Source organism: Atractosteus spatula, chromosome 25 (genome assembly GCF_055471065.1).
Source record: "Atractosteus spatula isolate fAtrSpa1 chromosome 25, fAtrSpa1.hap1, whole genome shotgun sequence".
NCBI classification, from domain to species: domain Eukaryota; kingdom Metazoa; phylum Chordata; class Actinopteri; order Semionotiformes; family Lepisosteidae; genus Atractosteus; species Atractosteus spatula.
The window spans coordinates 8,786,638-8,811,938 of NC_142730.1; the positions used below are offsets into that span (position 1 = coordinate 8,786,638).

The window sequence follows — 25,301 nt, forward strand, 5'->3', positions numbered from 1 at the left end:
AGAGAGATTTCTTTCCTCCTTGAGTGTGTTACAGGGCCACAAAGCAGTTAAAAACACAGCCGAGATCATCCAGGGGGTAACAGGTGGAGCCCACCACCACTCTCAAAGAGGTGTCTGAGCATCACAAGCAATATCTATCTTTGAGCCCCAGGCAGGGCCTGACATTGACGATTAGGCAGAGTGCTAATGATCGTACCACAGGTGAGCACTAGATAGCACCCATTTGTTTTGGGTGGATGGGTAACAGAGACAGGGCATCCTCCAGGAGTACACATGCTTACACATGAACATGAAGATGCCCTTTCCAAAGTGACTCTCTGTTGCCTAACAGAATGAATTTCAGAATTAAGAAATTAAGAATTATGCGCTGTATGTTTCTATGTGTGGGTGTCCAGGTAGGTGCATTGAATCATGGGATGGCCTGATCAATTAGCTGCTAGCAACCTAATAAAAGCTGGATGGGCTCGTCTGTGATTTCTGCTGCACGACTGCTTTGCATTTTGTCGGAGAGCCGAGCGTGGCTGATGTCATATATATATTTGTATATAGCCATGTCATTACCGTATGTGACTTTGGAAAGGGTGGGGAGAATTTGTGTAGGCGCTGTAACTCCGTTGTGAGGTCAGAGCATTGCATGCGGCCTTTGATTTTGACAAGGATACCTCCGCAAGTTCCCTGCTTGTTGTCCCCCAGCGTCTCGTGTCTCGTGATTTGCATAGGGTGCAGAGAATCAAGGGGCTGGATTGGCTGGAGCTCGCCAGGCTAAAACAAAGGCTGTCAGTCCCTGTAACCGAATCTGCACGGCTCTGCACAGAAGCCAGCCTGCTTTTTTGTATTTGAACATGAAGGGAAAACACGCTTGAAAATGATTAATGAAGTCTCCACTGTGGATGAAACACAGCAACCCAGTCTGGAGGGCGTCGAGAGGGAGGGTTCAGAAATTCTCTTGCTATTACCATCCAGTCTGTTCCAGCTGATGTCAAATAGCCAGTGTTGTATAGATACTAGCAACTAGCAAATGTGTTCTGCATTTCTATAAAAGGATGATTGCAAGGTGCCACTGAGAGGCAGTGGTTTTTGGGGGAGAGATGATTTATTTCTTATCAGGAAAAGAAATGGATCTGTCAGATGTTCCATCCAGACCCACGAAATGCTCTGTAAAACGTAATCAACAGAGGTCACCGAGTTTCGGATGGTCAGATTGCTCCATCTTCACCGAGACAGGACAGGATGCGACTGTACGATTTGCCTGAAATGGAAAGAAATGATTGTGTACGCTAAGCATTGCCCCTTTGCCCAGACAAATATGATCTGTCATCGAATATGAATTGTAATCGCTTAACAACTGTGCTACGTTTAACAGAGAAAACTGATCAGCTGTTCACTGTTCCTGCCCTTGATCTGACTGTGTCAACAGCTGATCAGTGTTAGTGATCTATTCAGAAGAGCCACTGCTAATTACATTTTATACCTAAATTAAACAGCCACTGTATGAGCCTCTGTATGTATCTACGCCGCAAAAACAAAAGAATATTCACAATAAAAACATTTTTTGCTATTGGGGTAATTGTCCAATTCAACGAATGTCTGATCCCAACTGTAAAAGTTAATGTAATTCAGCTTGAGGCCAAAATTAAAATCCCCCCCTGTCTCTGAGTGTCCTGGTCACTGTAACACGTGTTTGTAAGCAGACAGATGCCCTTTAGTCTACTGAGATCAGATTGAATCAGTACTTGTTCAGGGGTCACAAGGGGAAGCTATGTGGACGTGCATTTCAAGCTCAGAACGGGGGGGGGGGGTGCTCATCTTTACACAAAGGGTGGTGGGGGCATGGAACAAGCTACCCAGATGGTAGGCTGGCTTCTTTGAACAAACTGCTGGATGAGATTTTTGGATCAAGCAACTGCGAAACAGGCTAGATGGTCTGAGTGAGTCCCCCTGGGTTGTAAACGTTTATTTGGTGCTGAAGCAGTTAGTACTCTTTCTTCCAATTTCAAGACAACCCTGCCGAACGTCCTATTCTGAACCCAGGGAAACCTCAGAAACTCTGCTTTCTTTAAAGAAGCAGGGGCACGACAGACCTGGCGGCTCTCAGTTTATCTCGTTCCAGTTCCTGATCCTGCTTCTCGACCTCGGGGTCCATCGGGGGTTTCAGATTGCTGCTCAGCTGCACAGCTGCCTCCTGGTCAGAGAGGTTTGGCCCCCGGAGAGGGAGGGCAGCAGAGCAGGCGGGGGTGGGCACGAGGGCGTGGGGTGGGGGGGGGCCTGGCAGCTCTCTGCCGCGGTAGGGGAGTTCCTGATCGGGGGGGGGAGGTTGGCGTGTGGCACCTGCAGCCGCCACAGGTCTGCGAGCAGCACAAGGCCCGCGTGAAAGACTGCGCCAAACCCCAGCCGGCTATTTAAAGACGCGTGCCGAGCGAGAGCAGGGCCCCACGCTGGCGCATCGCACATTGCAAAAGTGTGTGACTCACCCCCCCCCGCCCTGATTTTTACTTTGTATTTTTCGGCGCGCCGAGACGTGCAGAGCCAATCAGGCCAGATGGCTTTGTTTTGCCTCTTAAAAAGGTAACTCTTGCCCCTGCTTCTGTCTGTTCCTGGGTATGTTGGTACGTTCCTGTTGTTGGGCGGATGAGATCTTCGTGGCTTTTACTCGTCCGCAGTTCTCGCCCAGCAGATCCAGATGCGACGCTCAGTTCCTGTTTTATTTTCACCACTTTGAACCTCCACAGCACTGCCTCTCAGAAGAGGGCGTGTTGTACAGCAGACACGGGCTGCCGTGTGGATTCCGAAAGTCTCCTGGATTCTTTGCCTGCTTGTTTCACTTGACGAGATCAGGCACTGCAGGGGACCCTGTGCAGATGAAAAGCCCCAGTCTGTTTCATTAACCGGGCGACCTGCTGCAACTTCAGTGTCCGTGAGGTGGGGCAGATCTGTTAAGAGAGTGTCAGGTAAATTGGAGATCTTAGCAGAAACCCGCAGTGTGTTGCAGAAGACGAGGAAGCGAGTCGCGTCACAGCTATTGCCTGTAAAATCTTTCTCTTTCACAAAGCATCAGAATAACTCCGAACCCTAATGGATCTTTAGGTTGTAATGGATCTGCTACTAGCACCAGTAATCTTGAACCCTTTAAGTCATCGGTTTCTAAAGCCCAGGACCAATTTAACTATGAACAATTAATGAAACAGGTTGTGTGCTGGAGTAAGTCATTTAGAGATCATTTGGAACAGAAATCACAACATCCTTAAGCCCTCGAGTACCACTGCTCCCTTCATTGAAATATTACTTGCTCAGTAGACCAGTTGCTTAAACTGGTCTTTCTAGTTTTCAAATAACAGTAGATTTAGGGCGACCTGTAAGAATATGGATCCCATTAGAAATGACCCCTCGGCCTAACAGAGGCTTCGTCACCTAATTGACAATCAGCAGCTTCAGTTGCTGTTTGGTTGTGCTGCTCTTTAAAAGGCAGTCGTTTCCTGGTGCATTCTGTCCAGAGAAGAGTGACCAGCTTAAGGGCTTAAGGGATTGTCCAGCACCGACAGTGAAGGAACAGAGTCTCTTCAGTCTTGAACAGAGAAGACTAGAAACTGATACGTTTACGAGGCCATTGACAGTATCCCAGGAAAGGGAGACGGAATCAGGGCGTGAAGTGTAGCCAGAGCCTGGCCAGCTGCTCTGTTCCCTGTGGTGTCCGAACTGGTCTCAGGAAGAGCAGCTGCAGGCCTGGCTCCGGCTCTGGCGTGGGAAGCCTTTCAGGAAACCCTCTGCACTCCTGCAGAAGGCCAAGGCAGCTGTCCTGCGGCTTCCTGCTCTACCCACGAGCCCTGACAGGAAGTGGCAGTGTCTGTGACAGGAGGGGGCGGGAGGGGCTCTGAGACTGGGGCAGCACTGGGGCAGGAGGGGCTCTGAGACTGGGGCAGGGGGGGCTCTGAGACTGGGGCAACACTGGGGCAGGAGGGGCTCTGAGAGTGGGGCAGGGGGGGCTCTGAGACTGGGGCAGCAATGGGGCAGGGTCTCTGAGACTGGGGAACACTGGGGCAGGAGGGGCTCTGAGACTGGAGCAACACTGGGGCAGGAGGGGCTCTGAGACTGAGGCAGGAGGGACTCTGAGACTGGGGCAACACTGGGGCAGGGGCTCTGAGACTGGGGCAACACTGGGGCAGGGGCTCTGAGACTGGGGCAGCACTGGGGCAGGAGGGGCTCTGAGACTGGGGCAGCACTGGAGCAGGAGGGGCTCTGAGACTGGGGCAACACTGGGGCAGGAGGGGCTCTGAGACTGGGGCAGGGGGGGCTCTGAGACTGGGGCAGCAATGGGGCAGGGTCTCTGAGACTGGGGAACACTGGGGCAGGAGGGGCTCTGAGACTGGAGCAACACTGGGGCAGGAGGGGCTCTGAGACTGGGGCAGCACTGGGGCAGGAGGGGCTCTAAACACTGGGGCAGCACTGGGGCAGGAGGGGCTCTGAGACTGGGGCAGGGGGGGCTCTGAGACTGGGGCAGCAATGGGGCAGGGTCTCTGAGACTGGGGAACACTGGGGCAGGAGGGGCTCTGAGACTGGGGCAGCACTGGGGCAGGAGGGGCTCTGAGACTGGGGCAGGAGGGGCTCTGAGACTGGGGCAACACTGGGGCAGGAGGGGCTCTGAGACTTGGGCAACACTGGGGCAGCCCTGTTGGAGGAGGCAGTATATGTGTGACTTTAGAAAGGGACGTCTTATATATTTATTTTTTTATATAACCATGTCCTTGCTATGTATTACTTGGGAAAAGTTGGGCAGTAGGCACTGTAGATCCATCTTGAGGCCAAGCGCTGCAGGAAGAGCTCTGATTTCGACAAGATGACCTGCAAACTTTCCCTGCTAAACACAGGAATGATCTTAATTTTCCCCATCTTGAAAGAACCCCCTAACATGGGCAGCACTGAAACAAACGCCTCATAAATTGCTTGGTTAATACCAGGCCTGAACCCACAGTGGAAAGAAATCCTGGCAGGCTGCATATAGAAAATTGTGGACAACTACCTGTATAATATTAAACAGTAAAGGTTTATCCCCTGAAAAGAGGGGAAAAGAGACACAGCGTTTCAGCTGTGGAGCCTTCTTCAGGTGTCAGCATGCCGAAACATTCGGTCTCTTTTGGTTTCCTTTCAGCAGGGAATAAACCTGTTACTTGTTCCTTTGCAGCCTGCTTAATATGAAACAGTGCATTTCGAGAAAGCAGTTTTCTGGGGTAGTGGAACAGAACCGGTGTCTTGTACAGTAGATGCAATAGGTGAGGTTTGAAGATTCACTGGGGCGTTTGTCTTCTAAAGGCCCCCAGGGGCCACATGCTGTGCAGCTTTAACGGGAGTCGGAGGGTGCGAGCTGCATTTTTTTCACCAAGGCGATGGGTGGCGTGGGGTTTAGCGCGATCGCCAGAGACCTGGCCTTGTCGCAAAATTTCCAATGGAATTTTTGAGCTCCTGGGAATTTTTAGGCTCTCCTCGTTCTTCGGCAGGTCCGTCCCGTGACGTGAGGACTGTTCTAAAGGGCCTCGTTCAGACAGAGCTTGGAATCGCCATCAGTGGAGAAGTTTAGTGGTTCCTTTGCTCCACGGTAGCTACACAGTCCGGGGCACAGCTTCTCCTTTCCTGTTCCACTACGCCAGCAGAGAGGAAGGACACGTAACTGTACAGGAAGTGCTGCTGTTTCCTTTTGTCTGCTGGTTGACGTGCTTCAGAGCTTGTCCCGGTGGGCTCCGACCTCTTGGGTCCCGGATTGAAACCGCGGAGGCAGCTGTGCCTCCGGAGGGGAAAACCGGGTTTGACTCCACCTTGGCCCCGGTGATGACACCGCGTGATGTTGGGACGGTATAGCTGTATTCTTGGGGGACCCGATTAAAACCTCCCCCTCCCCCCACCCCACCTCATCCCCCCCCGATGTGCCGCCTCTACAATCTCACAGATTGCACCCCGCTCGGGGATCAGTTACATCTGTGCCGTCTGTCGTCAGCTGTTCGGCAGCCTGAGAATTAGGTCAAGAAGTCAAGCTTAAATAAACTGCTTTATTACTCCAGTGCCCCGACGCAACAGCAGGAGTGCATAATGACATTAAGATGTTCAGCTGCACTGCTTAAGTCTGAGCATGTCCCAGTAGCCGGTTCTACAGATTCTGTGCTTAATCCATATGGAAGTGTGTATGTATTATCAGTAACTGGATCAGCAGAACCAGCCTTCTTGCTGCTGTGTTGCAGTTCTTCCCTTTAGCGGTGACGGTGTCCCTCCCTGAGCTAGGGCGCTCACTGTGTGTTGCTCCGCAGGTGAAGGATGAGAAGAAGATCCAGGAGGTGTTTGACCTGACGGACTACGAGAAATCGGAGGAGCTGCGCAAGTCCAAGAGTCGCAGCAAGAAGAACCACAGCAAGTTCACGCTGCTGCGCTGCAGGCAGCCGGGGAACACGGTGAGTGCGAGAGCCGCAGGACCGGTCGTGTGGCCGGGGGACGTGATGAACCTTACAGCCGGGGCCAGGCCCAGACAGCCCTGGGGTCACAGTGAATCTGGATGCCTGTAGGTCTGGGAATGTAGTTGGTCTGACAGCCAGGGTCGGGCCGCACGGGCCTGGGGCTGTGGTAATCTTTACAGCCAGGATTGGACTGCATGGGCCTGGGGCTGTGGTAATCTTTACAGCCAGGATTGGACTGCATGGGCCTGGGGCTGTGGTAGTCCTCACAGCCAGGGTCGGGGCATATGGGCCTGGGGCTGTGGTAGTCCTCACAGCCAGGGTCAGGCCGCACGGGCCTGGGGCTGTGGTAGTCCTCACAGCCAGGGTCGGGCCGCACGGGCCTGGGGCTGTGGTAGTCCTCACAGCCAGGGTCGGGCCGCACGGGCCTGGGGCTGTGGTAGTCCTCACAGCCAGGGTCAGGTCGAGCCGGCTGTGGGTTCACGCTGAGCCTGGCAGCAAGAAGCAGGCCAAGCAGGCCTGGGACCACAGTAGGCCAATCAGCCAGGGAAGGAAGACTGAGCAGGCCCTGAGGTCACAGTTAGCCCAGCAGCCTGGAGAAACAGGAGATCTCTGAATGAACAGCCTCTGCTCGCTGTATTTCCAGGCTGAGCAATTTTATGCTGCGCTGTTGCTAGAACCCCCAGGATTTGATTGTATTTTCTGTTCCGTTTCAAAGGATTGTGGGAGTGGACGCGTGTGAGAGGGCAGGTGTGAACTGCAGGTGTGGGGCTAAACGGAAAACATCAGTCTGTGTACTTGAAAAACATAATGGAGGACAAAGGCAAATGACATTCTGCTAATGCCACACCCACTTATACACTGCCCCCTTTTTTCTATAAAAGGTTTGCCTGCACAGGAGCCCTAATTATAGGTTTTCTGTGTATTCTGTGCCATCTTACCCTGTGGGAGTAATATTCACAGAGGAAGAGAAAATTAAAGTGTGCTTTTAATCCTCATTTGAGATCCATTACAACCGCTGGTCATCTTTATCAAAGCAGATTATTCATTTTACATGCACAATAAACTACAGGTTTCTAAAGATCGCTTTGTGGACCTCTCCGTAAGGCACTGTCCAAATTAAAATCTAATGAAACGTTGCCCTGTGGAAAGTGAATTCGTCTCATACTAATCAAGGCAGTGAATCCGTTAGATAAAGATCTCAGCTTTACTGTATGTTGAAAGCCTATGTTGAAAACCACAAATGAGATTGAGAGATTGGGCTCAGTGGTGTTGTGCTGAAAAATAATTCTGCAGAAGCACTGGTGAGTGAAGAGAGGCCATATCCACTTTGAAGGTCTTCAGAGAAGAACCTCTTTTTATTTTATCTTGCTTATATAGCAATACCCTGCATTATTCTTGAACCTTCAAAATGCACTTTTTAAAAAAGTTTTTCAGACTTTACTAGGGCGGCGTGATAGCGCAGTGGTTAGCAATGGTGCCGCACAGCACTGGGCTCTGGGTTCAATCTGTGTGGAGTTTGCACGTTATCCCCATGTTTGCATGTGTTTCCTCCAGTTTCGTCCCACAGTCCACAGCCAGTCTGGTAGGTTAATTGGATGCTGGGAAAATTGGCTCTGGTGTGAGTGTGTGTGTCTTTGTTCCCTGTGATGGACTGGCGTCCCATCCAGGGTGTACCCTGCCCTGTGCCTGTTGCTTGTTGGGATGGGCTCCGGCTCCCCTTTGACGCTGTACTGGATAAAGCGGTTTAGAAAATGGATGGCTGGACTTTTAAAATATTCAAAGATAAATAAAAGATTCAACACTGTCAGCAGCTTCCCCACTGAAAAGGGGGCGGTGCGGTGGCTCTGGGGCTCAGGATCTGTGCCTGGGGCTGGAAGGTTGCTGGTTCGTATCCTGCAGCCGGCAGAGGAATCCTACTCCGCTGGGCCCCTGAGCAAGGCCCTTAACCCCAACTGCTCCAGGGGTGCCATATAAATGGCTGACCCTGCGCTCTGACCCCCAGCTTCTCTCCCTGTCTGTGTGTCTGTGTCTCATGGAGAGCAAGCTGGGGTATGTGAAAAGACAAATTCCTAATGCAAGAAATTGTATAGGGACCATAAAGTGATCTGATCTTATTGCAGCTGCAGGTCTTTTGCTTCTCAGTTCATTCTTTGTCATTCTGTGTGCATTCGTTCTGTGTGGAGAGTTCAGCACATCACGTCAGTGAAACACAGACAGAACGTGACAGGAGAGCAGGCTCGCTGTGCTTCAGCTCGCTGTCCAGGTGGACAAGTGGCTCAGGGCTGGGTGGGAGAACTCTGGAGCAGAGAGCACGCACACACTGGGCGGGCAGGCAGGCTGGCCAACCCGAGCCACGATTAGCCAGGAAGGGCCCCCTGACCCCTGGGCCTGCTCTTATCCTGTCCGGGGTAATTAATTCTGATGTGGCTAATCGCCTTTAGGCACAAAGCAGACGGGACAGGCCGACTCCATCACAAGAACATACAACGCTCCCACGTGCTGAGATCGAGGGGGGAGTCGTTGCTGTAAGTGGCTGGAGCCTTGCCTTCCCAGTAGAGCTGACAAGCACGTCCAACACGAAAGCAGCCTTAACTTCATCCCCTAGGAATTTTAGGATCTTCCCTCCACTTACGTAGAAGACCTGTTTCTTTTTGTCCCTTTGAGATAAGCTCAAGTGTCCAAGTCGTTGCACGGTACTGTCGCTCAGTACAGTGCTCCTTCCTGCGTTTGTACTAAGGAAACAGGGATCCATCCCAGACTCCCGTGTGTCTCAGTGTGGGCACCGCCAGTCTGCTTCCTTTGTTGCTGCTCGTGTTTATAATTTATTATTAATCCTAAAAAGAATTATCAGTGGATAATTTTTTGGTGCAGCACTGAAGTTTTATAGCGCGCTCCCTCGCACATCTAGCGACAGGATGGGTGTGTCTCCTGCTCACACGGCCAGATTTCACTCCTGTTCTGTAGCCAGTTATTTTAGCACCCTTCAGGGTTTAAGGCCTCAGTCATCCCCGGCTCTCTGTGTTTCCTGTGTGACTGGCTGCTCTGCGTCCACACTGAAAGGAGTGGAGGAAGACTTCAGCCTGTGCGCAACACCTTTTTATAGAAAGTGACCTCCCAGCCCTGAGAGACTCCATGCTTACATAGGCCAGGCGTCTTGTTTGCAACAGAGTGGGCTTATACAGGAAAATTCACTTCAGAATGCTGCGTCCCCCAGGGTGCGTTTTAATTGAATGAACCGAAATGTGCTGATCATATTGGAACAGCAAAGTCAAAATGTGGGTTTTTGCTTTACAGTTGAACAATTTGGATGTGCTCACAAGATTAATAATAATAATAATAATAATAATAATAATAATAATAATTGCTTACACTTATATAGCGCTTTTCTGGACACTCCACTCAAAGCGCTTTACAGGTAATGGGGATCCCCTCCAGCACCACCAGTGTGCAGCCCCACCTGGATGATGCGACGGCAGCCATAGTGCGCCAGTCCGCCCCCCACACACCAGCTATCAGTGGGATTAATAGGAGTGACTGGTTGAATATGCGCTTTGTTTTCGGGGAATTCCTTGCATGCATTTGATCGGATTTGAGTTAAAGCATGGTGTTCCGCCAGATGATTTCCATACGTGACACATTCCATTTGCAGGACACTGGAGAGTGTCAAAGGCGGTGTTCGGTTGCTTATCCCTTTATGTTAAGATCTACACAAGGTCATGATTGTAGTCCCTCCCCCTTAAGGGCGCTCCGGCTCTTTCACTTCTGTGTTGTTTTGTGTTTTCCCCCTGATTTTCCCGTTTCCTGTTTCCTGTTTCTGTCTGGGCCTGGTTTTTCCGAAGGGAGCCTATCTGCTGCTCTGAAGGCATCCCTGATCCCTGATCCCTGGCATGGCTGAGTCTCGACCAACAGATCTGGCGTTAAAGCTTTTCGATTTTGATTCCCGCGCACATGCAGAGTCTGGAAGGGGCTCAGCGACACTGTGTGATTCAGCCCCAGTGGTCCCATTAAAAGAAACCACAGCAGTCGCAAGTATTAGCCTTGTCAGCTTTGCAGTCCCGTTTAAGAATATATTGACCAAGGCAAAATCGGCTACCTTGCTATTTAAGATTGCTGGGAAGGGAACAACATTTTTTTAGTGGTATCCTGGTATTTTTAACTGCCTTTATGGTGCTTTCGGTCCATCTGACTTGAGGCGCTCTGGAAACCTGATTTGTTGTTGAACCAATCGAAATGGATCTGTCTAAACTAGATGTCTAACCCAGTAAAGCAGCATATTCACTTTCACTGCATCAGCACCGGCAAGAGCTCGCCTGATGTCGAGAATGGCAAATATTAGAGAGATAGTACAAGTGGCTTTTTGATTGGTTAAGGATGCTCTAGTGTAGTGCAGTGCACCTGCCTGCTTTCTGGGAAAAACTAGGGGAAACAGACTCCCAATGCACTGCAGTTTGATCCACTCCAGCTTTCCAGAGTTCCCGGGTAGGAACTGAGAATGTTGCAGAATGTTGGCAACCTCTTCATGAAATAATTCACCCCTACGATCTTTTTCGTACTGGTAGGTGACCACTGTCCTTGTGTTTTAGTGCACACGGGAGCTGAGATCTTTCATTTATTCTGCGTTACTCCTCCATTCAGAGGCGGCTCTGTGGCTCAGGATCTGTGCCTGGGGCTGGAAGGTTGCTGGTTCAAATCCCACAGCCGGCAGAGGAATCCTACTGTGTTGGGCCCCTGAGCAAGGCCCTGAACCCCAGCTGCTCCAGGGGCGCTGTACAATGGCTGACCCTGCCCTCTGACCCCCAGCTTCTCTCCCTGTCTGTGTGTCTCATGGAGAGCAAGCTGGGGCAAATTCCTCATACAAGAAACTGTATATGGCCAATAAAGTAATCTTATCTTATCTTATTCCCAGGTCCCAAATCTGGTATTCCTGGCGGTCAGTCCGGAGGAGAAGGAGTCCTGGATCAATGCTCTGAATGGGGCAATAACGAGAGCCAAGAACCGCATTCTCGATGAGGTAACCCCCTGAGCACGCGCCCACTAACACTAACAGCGCTCACACCCTCTGAAGCTGCAACCTTTTCTTTTGGGAGAAGAGAGATGATCTTGATTATATATACTCTAGCTGCATTTTGCAGGCAAAATCACAGTCCTTGACGATGTGAAGCAGTACAGATAAAGCAGTTAGAATCCCATCCATCCCTTTTCCAGTCACTTCTTCCAGGTGACAGCAGAGCTGGAGCCTATCTCGGCTTAGCAGTGGACACAAGGCAGGGCACACCCTGGATGGGACGCCAGTCCATCACAGGCCACATATACACAAACACACTCACACCAGGGCCCATTTTGCTAGAAGCCGACGAATCCACCAGAATGTCTTTGGACTGTGGGAGGAAACCCACACGAATGTGGCGAGAACATGCAAACTCCACACAGATATAAAATTCCGGGTCTGGAATTGAACCCAGGGGCTCGAGGAAGCAATGCTAACCACTTCGCCACCGTGTTGCTGCAAGTAGGAGCCTGACAGTGAAAATGCAGACCGTGCACAAATTCATGCAGCATCAGCAGTGTTTACCCCGATCTTCGAAGATGGCAGAACGAGATTAGATAAGAGGCCAGACTCAGGAGATCAAAGTGGAGCTCCTAGAAGCAAGTGGAAGAGAAGGTCACAAAAATGATCAGGTGCCACCCCACGCAGAGCCTTACAGGCCAGGAGTGAGATCTTGTCTTTCACTCTGAAGTCTATGTCCTTGACGAAGCTCAAGAGAGCAGATTGCTGCTGGCACAGATCCTGGGACGTGGGGATCTCTGAGCCATTCTGTGCTTCCAGCTTCCTGGCTCCTCTCTGAACACCTTCGGGTGTAAGGACAAAAACAATTTCTTTACCTAAAATGGACCCCCCATTTTTTTCCCCAATCCCTTTTACCCACATCATTTGGGCAACTCCTGAACCCAATTAAGATTCTAATTCATTAACTAGTCGCCTTTAAAGCATGCAGACCAGGGCCAAGGACAAGGTGATCCTTGATGATGTTTGCTGTAAATAGACACCTGGGCTTTTGTCAAGGGAATAGGGTGGCTCAATCATCCTGTTCAGGTCCTAAGATTAATAAGTCCAATAATTAATAATTTCCTTGGCGGACACCATGTCCTCTCCCCTCTGTGGCAATGACAGACTGACTGCACGTCAGGTGTAACTGCTGGCTTGAATAAAGCCCGTGACCGTACAGACATTGATCTGGTGGAATTGTGCAGCTGCCAGGAGATACGAGGCAGACTGACTCTGGGGTTTGTTATTTGTGGGATCTGTTAAGCGTCCTATGCAGGACTCTTACGACGAGCAGAGTTTTAGTGTTTTTGGTGGAGCTGTGGCTCTGTGGTTAAGGATCTGTGCCTGGTTGCCAGTTCAAATCCTGCGGCCGGCAGAGGAATCCTACTCTGTTGGGCCCCTGAGCAAGGCCCTGAACCCCAGCTGCCCCAGGGGCGCTGTATGATTGTCTGACCCTGCGCTCTGACCCCCAGCTCCTCTCCCTGTCTGTGTGTCTCATGGAGAGCAAGCTGGGGTATGCAAAAAGACAAATTCCTAATACAAGAAATTGTATAGGGCCAATAAAGTGATCTGATCTTAATCTTTCCATCTGTGGAAAAGGGCGCTTCTAGCTGCTGCTGAGCTTAAAGGCAGGTCGTGGGAGTAAATACAGTCAGGGAAAACGAGGAGCCCTGCCCGCGACTGAGAAAAGTGCACAACGGCCCAGGGATGACTCATGTCTCCTTTTCTCACATTCATTACGATTCCCGGCGTATCGTGTGCAGGCACGGCCAGCACGCTGAGCAAGTGAGAGACGGATCTAATTAACGAGCCGGCGGATTGTTTTTATTATTATTGATCCCCTCGCGAGCTCCGGCACATTCGTCTCTTTGTGACCTGAATTCACTGCTGTAGCAGGCTTTAATCGGCACCAGGGCTCCTGAGGAGAGATCTTCGTTAACAGCCTCTGTGATACATTAAACTGCTTTAAACCCAGCTACGCTCATTTCCTTTTGATTTATTGTATTGTGCCAACCTGTTTGTATAGTCTGTGGAAATAACTGTGAAGGCGCCCTGTGACAACTTGTTTTGAAGGGCGCTATACAAAAATAGAACTGAATTCAACAGCCGGGCTTGTGGTAACCTGTGCTCACTGACGACGCACTGCATAGGGGCAGATTTGAGAGAACTGGCAGATTGCAGAAAACAGTGGTATGGTGGTGCAGCTATCAGTATTGCTGTCTTGGGGCCCTTGGGTTCAATTCCAGATCCGGGGTGCTGTCTGTGTGGAGTTTGCATGTTCTCCTCATGTTTGCAAGGGTTTCCTCCAGGTGCTTCAGTTTTCCCCCACAATCCAAAGACATGCTGGTGAGTTAATTTGTTTCTGGGAAAACTGGCCCTGCTGTGAGTGGGTGTGTTTGACAGTCTGCCCTGCAGTGGACTGGTGTCCTGTCCAGGGTGTACCCTGCCTTGTGCCCGTTGCTTGCTGGGATAGGCTCCGGCTCTCTTCTGACCACAAATGGGAAGAAGGATTGCAGAAAACAGGAGGCACTTATTTCCCCATTTCCTGATGCTTGGGGGGGCCCATGTCTTTTTATTTTAAATCCTGAGCAAGCCCCCAGGAGTCAGACTAATTAAGGTCCCTTTGTTAGCCCCCTTTCTCTAATTTTCAACTATTAAACTGATGACATAATAGAGCTAATTACTGAATTTTCTAGCTGGCATGGGCTCTGCAATGTGCTCAGGAGCTAAAGTGATAACACCTTTAAGAAAAACTAATTAAGCAACGTAATTATTCAATTGCATCAGTTAGAGCTCAGACAGGACAAAACCCAAGAAGACTCCGAATTTGGATTGACAACATCCTGCATCAGCGATACAGTGTTTATTTGCACCTTCATCCTGAAGCAGATTCCCAGGAATCTTTCAAGAAGCAGGTGGACGAGATCCTTTGGTGCAGATCCTTGGATCACCAGATTACCAGATAGGTCAAAAAGCCTCTTCATATCTGCAGCCTTCTAACTAGAAGTCCTCTAATTAAGAACGCTAACTGTTCATCTGTCTTAACACCATCTGTGTTCTTAAACACTGTTTTCAAGGCCAGATAAACCCCTTCTCCCTTCTAGACACACCAAAGACCGCCAGGTTATAGAATCCACATGGGTTTTGAAAAACAAGCAAAACAATATTTTAAACCATGTCAGGGAAGTCAAAAAAAGACAGTGTGGATGTTGCTTTTTACCCCCAGATTCCCTTAAGAAATCTGTACTTTTTGTACACAGGAGATATACACACAATCTCCACATTGTTCGTGATGAATACCAGAGAAAGATACAAAGGGCAGGTAATGGAAATAAGCTGAGGGACATTCAAAACACAACAGATGAGCCATCAGTGTTTGTTTTTAGCGCCTCTCATTCTGAATTGCGGGACAACACAGCAGCAGTAGCCCTGCTCTGTAGCTACGGCCGGGCCTGGTCACTGAAGGAGCCGCTCGTGGACGAGCTCAAGTCCTCCCCCTCCAGTTCCCTCCCAGGGGCCCTGGGGGTGACGTCACGGCTGGAGGGGGCCGATCTCGTGTCCAGGCCGCCTGCCGGCCCCAGGGTGTGTGTGTGTGTGGGGGGGGGGAATCAATGATAGGCGCACAGGAAGCTGATCAAATCAATAGCCATCAGCCGCCTCCCCTCGCCCCTCTGGTGCTGTGGGGGTGCTCTGTCTCACTCGTCCCTGTTGTGTTTTTGTCTGTGCTGTGCCGAAGGTCACCGTCGAGGAGGAGAGCTGCCTGGCCCACCCCACCCGCGATCGCGCCAAGATCCCCCACAACCGCCGCCTGCCCACCCGCGGGCACCTCATGGCCGTGGTAAGGACCGCCCCCCTGGGCAGCCCAGCACGAAGGACCCACCCACGACCTTTCCCTTTCCCACTCCCACACAACACAGGGCACAGACCTGCCACTGGGGGGGACAGCTTTTCTGTGCACAGTCAAACCATCGACTTGTTTGCCTGGAAGTGGGGAGTTGGGGAGTTGGGGCATTGGGGGGGGTGGAGGAGGGGATTGAAAATAAATGGAAAGCATTTTAATCTGTGTGTCTGGGCGACAGTGCAATTCTGCCCGAACGGGACGAAATCTTTCGAGCTTCTCGCTCAAACTGAGGGAGGAGGCAGAAAAAAGTGAGACAGAAACATGTGACAACCATCAGAGAAGCCCTGCTTTAACAACTCCTCAAACTTGTGCACCCCCTTAAAATCCAGTTCTGGGGAAACACCTGTGCATAACCCTCTGACACGGGAATCTCCTTGTCCTAGTCTCAGCAGCGCTCAGAGAATTATTTAAAGCCTGTGCATGCTGAATTTTGGATATAGGGGGAAGGATATGCACCCAGATCTCTAGGGGATGATCACACGTTATTGGAAAATAGGATATCCTGTGCCAGACTTTTCCTTTTTTTTTTAAACTTTTTATTTAGCAATGAAAGGGTTTACCAAAACAACAGAAGAAACATTTGCCTTCATCTGACATTTTTGGTACATTGTATATATAAAATGAAATATTTATACTCTGCCAGGAGGAATGGAGGGCCATACAAAAAAAAATACAATTGTTTCATAAGAAACACAACAAACAACCAAAAACTCCACACATAGATATCACTGGATATTTTCTTGTAAACTAGAATCAGGTCCCTGTAGGGAGATAAGTTCAATTCCCAGTATTTGCCCAACCTCTCTGCCTGCAATCTGAGAGAAAAAGTTGTTTTTTCCATTATATAGATCTCTTTCACAACATTAACGCATTGGTCATGTGTTGGGGGTTCTTTTATAAGCCATTTTCGTGTAATAACTTTTTTACTAGCTGCTAGAAGAATCCCTATATAATATATTTTTCCTTTACTTCAATATCATCAAGCCTGACTTTTCCTTTTAAAGCTGGCAGGAGGGAGGGGACTGAATAACACATTGAGGAACACTGTCAGGGGAGGGCTGGTCCCAAGGAGAGCCTCAGTCCTGCTGGTTTAACGGGGGAGAGACCAGCGAGGAGTGGAGTTCAGTAGTTGAGTTTCAAAGGGGAACTGCAGTCCCAGTTTCTCGGACCAGTTAGGAAATCTCGGTAACCTTATAGAAAAAACTGTCATTTCGAATGAAGCACAAAATTGTGAACTTTTTGAAAATACTGTAGAGCCGCCATGTTGTCACAAACTGGCATTCGAGGTCCCACGAACTGTGACGTGACGCGACCCTTCCTGCTCACTAGTCACCGTAATGACCGATGTACTGAGCTGTATGAGCGAATGAGTACAGGTTGTGCAGCAGACGTTTCACCGCGGAAATGTCCCCACGTGATCCGCAGGCAGAGGAAGGAGTATTTGTCGTCTCGAAATTGAGAGCAATATTTCAGTAACCCTGCAGTCCAGAGATCACTGATCCAGTCTGGGTCACACTGTAACCCTACAGTCCAGAGATCACTGATCCAGTCTGGGCCGGGTCACACTGTAACCCTACAGTCTAGAGATCACTGATCCAGTCTGGGTCACACTGTAACCCTACAGTCCAGAGATCACTGGTCCAGTCTGGGCCGGGTCACACTGTAACCCTACAGTCCAGAGATCACTGATCCAGTCTGGGCCGGGTCACACTGTAACCCTACAGTCCAGAGATCACTGGTCCAGTCTGGGCCGGGTCACACTGTAACCCTACAGTCCAGAGATCACTGATCCAGTCTGGGTCACACTGTAACCCTACAGTCCAGAGATCACTGATCCAGTCTGGGCCGGGTCACACTGTAACCCTACAGTCTAGAGATCACTGATCCAGTCTGGGTCACACTGTAACCCTACAGTCCAGAGATCACTGATCCAGTCTGGGCCGGGTCACACTGTAACCCTACAGTCTAGAGATCACTGATCCAGTCTGGGTCACACTGTAACCCTACAGTCCAGAGATCACTGGTCCAGTCTGGGTCACACTGTAACCCTACAGTCCAGAGATCGCTGGTCCAGAGCTGTATTCACAGGCCTGCTTATTTACAGTGTCACAGGGCTACAGCAGGTCACCGGAAGTTTTGTTGCCTTGTCCTGAATCGCAGAACGTAGTCCGTGCATCTTTGGAAAATTGAATCTGTTTTGGGATGTAAATTGGAGGTTTTACGAGTTACCGTGTACATTTGACTTTTATTGCGGTTTGAAATGCACTCATCAGAGCCGATTCTTTCTAACCCCTGAAATATAAAAATAGTAAAAAACAGTTCCACTTTACAGCAAGCGGCAGGAGGACAGGAAGTCCGGAGGAGCCGGGATTAGAGGGAAGGGCGGGAGGGAGAAGAGACCAGGCTGGCGGGCGTCTGACCCCTCTCACTCCTCCCCGCAGGCATCGACCTCCACGTCAGACGGCATGCTGACCCTGGACCTCATCCAGGAAGAGGACTCGTCCTCGCCGGAGGGGCCGGGCACGTGCGAGAAGAGCTTCCGGGTCGACCTGGACAAGTCGGTGTCGCAGCTGGCAGGGGGCCGCCGCCGGTCGGAAACGGAGGGCCCCAAGTCCCCCGGGCCCGGCGGGGCGGGCGAGGGCAAGGCGGAGAGCCCGTCCCGCCGGAAGGAGATCTCCTGGGAGCGGCAGAAGCTGGAGAAGGGGGAGCGGGGGCCCGCCGGGGCCCGCACCCCGCAGGTGGCCCGCAGGCCCGGCCTGGCCGGGAAGAGCAAGTGCGCCTCCATGGAGGAGATCCTGTCCGAGGGCGGCTCGCGGGCCTCCCCGAACTCCGCCCCGCCCCAGGTCCAGCAGCTCCAGGACCTCATCGCCCAGAAACTGGAGAGAACGCGGGAGCTGCTGGCGGAGACCCGGGACCGCAGGGGGAAGGACTCGGGTCCGGACTCGGAGGGCGGCCGGGCCGAGGCGGAGCGGCTGCTGCAGGAGGCGGCTGCCGCGTGGGGGCAGGCCCGGGACGTGCTGCAGGAGGTGAAAGAACTGCGGGCCCTGTACCAGCGGTTGGACCCGAACCCGTCGCCCGCGCCCCTGTCCCCCTCGCAGCTCAAGCTCAAGAGCCCCCAGCAGTCTCAGTACAGGAAGAGCATGATGTGACCCCCGGGGGACCTGAACAGAGTCGCTTTGCTCCTGTCCCCCACTTTGACGCGCAGACGAAACGTCCTCCCCCCCCCCGTCCCGACCGCTACAGGGTCCTACTGTGACCCCCTTGTCCCCTCCCTCACCCCTGTTCGCTTCGAGGGGATGCCCCCCGGTGGCAGCGGCTGGCGCCTGTCCTCCGCAAATTCTGCAGTCCCTCCCGGTTTTCTGGGGTTTTCCTGTTGTTGTTGTTTTTTGTTCTTTTGTCGGCGCATTTCATGACCTCGCCTCTGGAAAGGGAAAGCGTTTGGGGTGGCCAGCTCCTGGGAGGGGGCCCGGGTCACGAGTCCGTGAATCCCGTGTCGCTCGGTGCCGACAGCCAGGGATTCCAGCACTTTGGAATGGGAGAGGAAGGGGGTGTCCTCTGGGCTCTAAGGGGGTGCCGAGATCTTCCCAGTGCCCCTCGAGGGGAACCCCAGCATTCTGCTTTGGTGTCCCATGTTGGCACAGTGGGCGAATTCCGAAGCCGGCCTGCTGTCGGTTTCCTGGGGGTTTGAATTGGGGGAGATCAGCCCTGGGGGTCCTATAGAGGCTCAGCCACCGTACACTCTCTGACACTGGAAGCGTGAGATTGTCTCTCAGTTATGTCCAAGGTCGAGGTCGAGTAACAGAAATACTACCTGAACAGCAAATCAAAGATTCTGGGTAGCGTCCGCGCTGTCAAAATGATTTGAACTGAGGTTATAGAAGAATATATTTTCTTTCGGAAATCATTGTAGCTCAGAAATGACAGGGCCTAAACCACAGGGTGAAATATTCACTTCCATTTAAACCCCTGCATAAACTCAGTGCAATATTCTAGCTCCGGCACATACAAAAATGCAGCAGTCAGGCCTTCTGAACTCCTACTGGAATCCCAGCGGATTCCTTCAGAATTCCTATTGGAATCCCTGCAGATTCCAGCGTCAGACCTTTGGAACTCCGATGGTTAATCCCAGCGGATTCCTCTGTCAGACTGGCCAGACTGTAGTGTTCCCCTTATTGAGAGCAGAATGAACCACAGTGACAAGATATATGAAGGTTGGGGTCCATCCATTTGGAATGGCCAGAGGTCGGAGAGGGCTACCGGCCTCCATGTCTAGGAGTGGCTGCGCAGCCTGATTGCATTGTGGGAAGCCCTTGTGCTTCCCAGCTACTGTAGATCTTCTACAACCTGTATTTTTCCCAGTAAGAAATGCTTTTCGCCTCCTCATTACAACTCACGGGATGAAAGCTTCCGTCCAGAAAATATGTCCAGGAGGACCGACAAAGGAATGTTGTAGTACCGAACAGCGGCCAACAGAATTTTGGTTTTGCAAATGGTGTGAACCTTTAGGGCTGAGGGCTAGCCTCTTGACGGACCAGTGTCCTGTTACAGTAGAGTTTTTCCTTACTGTAAACGTTCGCAGCATGTGTCAAGAACAGGCTATCGAAAAAATCAAAAGGCTAAAAAAGGGCTCAAACTGAATGAAGTGACCCTGAAAACAACACCGAACGAAATCGAATTTCTTGCCAGAAAACCGTTGTTGTTTTACAATAAAAGTAGCTATTATTATGAGTTTTGCACTACTTTGAAGCTTTAGGCCAGGCTGTTGCGTTTCTCATGCTCCGCGGGCAGTGTTATTTTTAAAAATGTTGATGTAGTTTGGAGTTCAGGGGACGCCTGGGACCAAGGTCGGGGCAGCGACGGTAAAGAAAGAAAAATAACTCTAGCTTTTATTTGTGTGGAAACCTCACACAGGGTTCGCGTAACCCCCAGTCAAAAAGGAGGGAAAGGCTGACAAACAAGATGAAATTCTTATTTTTGTCTGAACATCTCTTTCGTTTTCTTTGCCGCGTTGCATCACGGGGTCGTGCGACTCTTAACGTCGAAGTAATGCGTTCGTGTGGACAGTAAGGATTGTGTCGATATAATGTGCAGGACTTCAATAACCCGCTCAATTCGGGCGAGTAGGGAAGGCTGTCGTCCAACAGCATCTTTCAAGAATGTAGTATTTTGGGATTATCTTTTGTTTTTTTTTTAAGCACTGGCCTTCTTTTCTGTAGCGCAGCGGTTTTGACTCGCCAGCCCCGAGTTTCATGCGCAACAAACGCAAACGTAATGAAAAATTAATAATTTATCGGGCTGTGGGCTAAAATCGGATCGTATGTAAACAGGGAATGCTTACCACTTTGGGTTCTCAACACAAATAGGCTTAGAAAGGCCATGTTTACCACACGTTTACTATAATTCATGTTATTTTTTTATTTTCTCCTGAGCTCAAGTAACCTTGTGTACAAAAAGCTGTGGCAATCTTTAGGAGGACGTTCTTTTTTTTTCGTCTTTTAAAAGCTTTTTTTAATAAGAAAAAAAAACTAATCTTATTCTAATAATGACTGTAATTATTGTAATTATAATTTTCTGTTGTAGTTAACGTTGGGTCGCCTTTCGCTACCCTGGAATCGTGTGAATGTGAAAGCTTTCCCGGCAACCCCGAGGGGCGGGGCTTCGTGCCCTGGTCGCACCCGGAAGCCGTGGTTTTGAGTTCCGGATCACGCGTTACCTCCTTTCCCCGCTCCTGCGCCTGGAGGGGTGGCCTGTCGACTCGTGGTCATTTGCAGCGGAGCTCTTAACGACCTGAATCGGTCAGTTGGCCGGTTTCTCCCAGTCTGGAGACACGCCATCTCTCCAGGCCCAGAGTTGGGGACCCAAGATGAACGGTGTACTATCCCCTCTAGGTCTAGTGAGCACTGTACCGTCCAGTCTTTAGTTCTGAATGCTGACCCTCTGCCTTTCCTTCTCATTGCTGGGATCCTGTGCTGTCTGAGCCCCGTGCTCATGTTTGCGCCCTGAAGCTCATTTCTAACATACCTCAAAAATATGATAATAGTAATTAATACTTTTTTTTACACTTATATAATGCTTTATTGACACTCCATTCAAAGCTCTTTACAGGTGATCGTAATTAATAGTTTGTGCGTTTGGTGGAAACTCTCATTCTGAACCATTACAAATTGAGTTTCAGAGCGCAAAATGGCATTCGATCTCAGTACACGTAAGGAAAACAAGTGTGGTTGGCGTTTGCATTAGAGTAAACTATCTGTTGATAATTGATAGCGAATATTAGGCCGGCTGAGTGACTAATGTCGAGCTTGAGGATAAGAGTGCTCATTAGCCCTTTCATGGGATGGAGATAGATTTGACAGGCCAAAGATAAGAGGCAGTACCAGCTACATAGAAAATACTAGACTGAGCATCAAAAGAAACTCGTGTCTTATTAACTATAAAGAATTTGTAGTCATTAGGAAAACCTTTTTTTTCTGTTGCAGTTTATTGAGCAGACGTCCATCCATCCATTTTCTAACTGTTTCTTCCAGTTCTGGGCAGCGGGGGAGCTGGAGCGCACACACAGACACACACTTTCAGGTCAGGGCCAGTTTTCCCAGAAGTCAGTTTACCCACCAGCATGCCTTTGGTCTGTGGGAGGAAACCCACATGAACATGGGGAGAACGTGCAGGGAACAGGGCTCAGTTTCACTGCCTGCACGTCCAAATGAGGTGACTTAGTCCAGCCTCCTGCAAAAAAAAAGTCTTGATTAATAAGACCTCTTAATTTCCACCAGGATGGACATCCAGCAGATTAAACCTCCACATCACCTGTATCCAGTCAGCTGTTTTGCTGAGTTTGAATTGTGGATTTGTGGCTCTGTAGCCATTCAGAGTCACTCAAGCGCGTGATGGCCACGAACGATCTGTTGATCACAATGAGCGGCAGAAACAATATCCCAAGTCTCTTATAGTTTATTTTTTGAAAATCCTGCGTGCATGAATAGACTAATGAGTTTCTTTTGATGCTCCCTGTATCTGACTAACACAGGGATACGTGCTGGCTATTGTGTCGGTGGGGGTGTTTTTCGTCTTGCACTGATGGCGTAATTGGAAGCTGGAAGGGTCACAGCTGAGCTCAACCAAAGCAATCGTCCGATGACAGAGCTGTCCCTGGCCCGTCGGCGAGAATCTCTTAACGGGGATCCTCCCTGGGACAAATCCTTTTCACCCTTGGAGAGAGGCTGACGGCGCACCAAAATTCCGGGTGTTCCCAAGGGACGGGTTGGAGAGGCGACGCCGTTCCGACCCAGCAGGACGATGAGCCCCGAGAAGGGCCGTGTGCAGATCCTTCTCCTGCAGGCGCAGGCCAAACGATCTGAGCTGGAGCGGGGCAGGCGAGGTCGGGCTGTTTCGCTGAGGAATTCCGGCAAAGGTGTGCAGCCTTTGAGAACAAGGAAAAGCTCTGGTTCTTCAGAGGATTGTTTTGGTTGACCGCTTATATGCACATGTCTGTTTTTTTAACAAGTCTTCCTTTGGGGAGGGGAGGGGGGTGCTGGTAAAAGGGGGTTCGGGGAGGGGGGGGGGGGAAATCCCTTGATTGTTTTTTTCTTTCACTTTGAGTTTGGAACAAAATCAGGGTCAGAAGTTAGATTTTATGTCAACATTTTGTTTTTAAAAAAAAAGGAGATGACTCAAAGCCTTAAACAAACTAACTGGAGCCGAGACTACGGCTTTTACTCTGTAGAAGGAAATCTAAGGATTAAGGGGAATGACAGATTTTTTTTGGGGGGGGGGGGGGGGTTTGCCTCCTGCAACACAGAATCCTGCCAAGATTCAGCTCCTCGCGGGAGCAGAACAAGACTGTCTGCGTTGAAATTAAGCCTTGAAAACGTCTGAATGAATAAGCCGGTCGCATAAGTCAGTCCAGGATTGCAAAGGACTTGATCACCTGGCTGATGCATGCTGATCTGAGGTTTAATGTGAATAAATGTGCTGTGAACAGAGTATTGGATTCAGTATGGTGGCAGTCTGCGAGTGTGTCTTTACTTACCTCCTTGTTTGCTCTGGTTGAGCCCAAACCAGTGATGGCTCGAAAAGTGAGGCGCAGGACACCTCAAAGGGCATTCCGAATATTAAGCCCCCTTTTAAGTGTGTTTTTTTTTCCCCCCCGGACCACAGTGTCCATAAGGACTCCAGACTGCTGATGGAGAGCTGTGCATTGAGGTGCAGAGTTCGAGGGCGCACCTCTGTTTGCTGAGTACTTGAGCCTGACAGCTCCACAGCACCCAGCGCTAGAGAGTGGGTGCCAATATTCCTTTGGTGGGGTAACCCTGCAGGCAGTACCACATCTGGGTGGGGGGGGGGGGGGTCATATTCTCTTAGTCCACTTAACGTTACAGAAACTGCCATAGGGTTCTGCCCTTTCTGAACCACTAGGCCCAACGTGTAGCCTCTACTTTCACTTAACTGTATTGCACCTCTCTGAAGCCGGGGAGCAACAGTTCGACACGCAGTGGGGAGCAGAGCCTGTGGGGAACGAAATGAGATTCTGTTCTTTTTCCTTCACTGTTGTCTGCTCCTTGTGTTTTGTACTGCTCAGTCACTGTGATAATCCTTTTGCCTCTGGAAAGGCCAGTTTCAGGAAAGGATATGAACTCATTTGTGCATGGAAGGTGTCGGCTGTAATGACCTGCATCTATCCTTGTGCTATATAACCGTTTACGCCCCAGTTGTTAACAATTCGTGTTTTTCTTTTCTTGTTTGACACTTAAAGGATAGAATATTTGGTCAAACCGATTACGACATTAATAATTGTAATTCTGTACACTTCTATAGTGCTTTTATGGACATTCGACTCAAAGCGCTTTGCAGGTAATGGGGATCCCCTCCACCACCACCAGTGTGTTTCCCCACTTGGATGATGCAACGGCAGCCAGAGCGTGCCAGTACACTCCCCACACACCAGCTCCCAGTGGGTAACCTGGTGCCTCACCTTCTGAGCCCCCGTGCGGCTAAATATATTTGCAGCCATCTCATTAATTTTCAGAGTTGTAGCAACAACACGAGTGTATTAGGTTTCATTGCAAGAGTCATGACACCTGAAGCGAGTCAGCATTGTTGTATTGTTGTGACTGCTCGTGTTCAGCTAACAAAGTCAAAGATTTGTCAAAGCCTTAGTGTTAACCTCCAGGAATGTCTGGCAAGCAGTTGTTTTCTTGCGCTGGCTTGGAACCACGTTATAAAGCACCCAGAGAATGTATTAAAGGCAGCAGAAATAAAATAAAATGAAATGGCCTTCTGGATCTGAATTTGGGATTGTGCACTGACCAAGATAAGGACAGTGTCAGAGTTACAGACACCGTCGGCTTGGATGACCCAGCGAATCGAGATGTTTTTTTTGGTTGGCTTGAAATGAAACCTGGCGCATAATAAAATACACAAGCATCTTTAGAACATTTGAAGTTTTGAAGAAAGCAAAAGATCCTTTATTTAAAGATGTCATAGATGGTCCAGCCCCATCCTTGAAGGACACAGTGTCACTCTGATTTTCATTCCACTTCTGATCTTAATTACTTAATTGAACTAATTAAGCCCAATCACCTATGTTTTGAGGTTTTAATCAGGTAAGTTGTTCCATTAGGGCTTGTTAAAACACATTTAACCAACAGGAGGAAGACGTTTTTAATTACTTTTTTGCCCCCATTTGAGTGAGGTGAGTTTCTCAGGCATTGCAAAGGGTTGTTAATTAGAGCTTTTGGGTTTTTCTTGAGAGGAACATTTTTTAAAAACAGCTGTGCCTCACAAATGCTGTTTAGGTAAGGCAAGGCTGTCAGTGCAAAGGACAAAAAGGAAAAGAGTTTGCAATCCATTCTTAAACCTCTTAAAAGCAATCTGAGCGACCTAACAAGTCTCCACTCACAGTCAAATCGCGCACCAAGCA

General features: G+C 50.0%; 1 protein-coding gene across 1 annotated transcript in view; it reads left to right on the plus strand.

The window, feature by feature from the left end:
- Positions 1-23,367, plus strand: part of LOC148815325 (pleckstrin homology domain-containing family O member 1-like) — a 33,355-nt gene extending 9,988 nt beyond the window's left edge. Inside the window, exons 3-6 of the mRNA XM_088905854.1 lie at positions 6,291-6,431; positions 11,341-11,445; positions 15,218-15,319; positions 17,824-23,367. Of these exons, the coding sequence (XP_088761980.1) occupies positions 6,291-6,431; positions 11,341-11,445; positions 15,218-15,319; positions 17,824-18,531 (1,056 nt within the window). The 3' untranslated portion in view covers positions 18,532-23,367. The remainder of the gene's footprint in view (positions 1-6,290; positions 6,432-11,340; positions 11,446-15,217; positions 15,320-17,823) is intronic.
- The last annotated feature ends 1,934 nt before the right edge of the window (positions 23,368-25,301 follow it).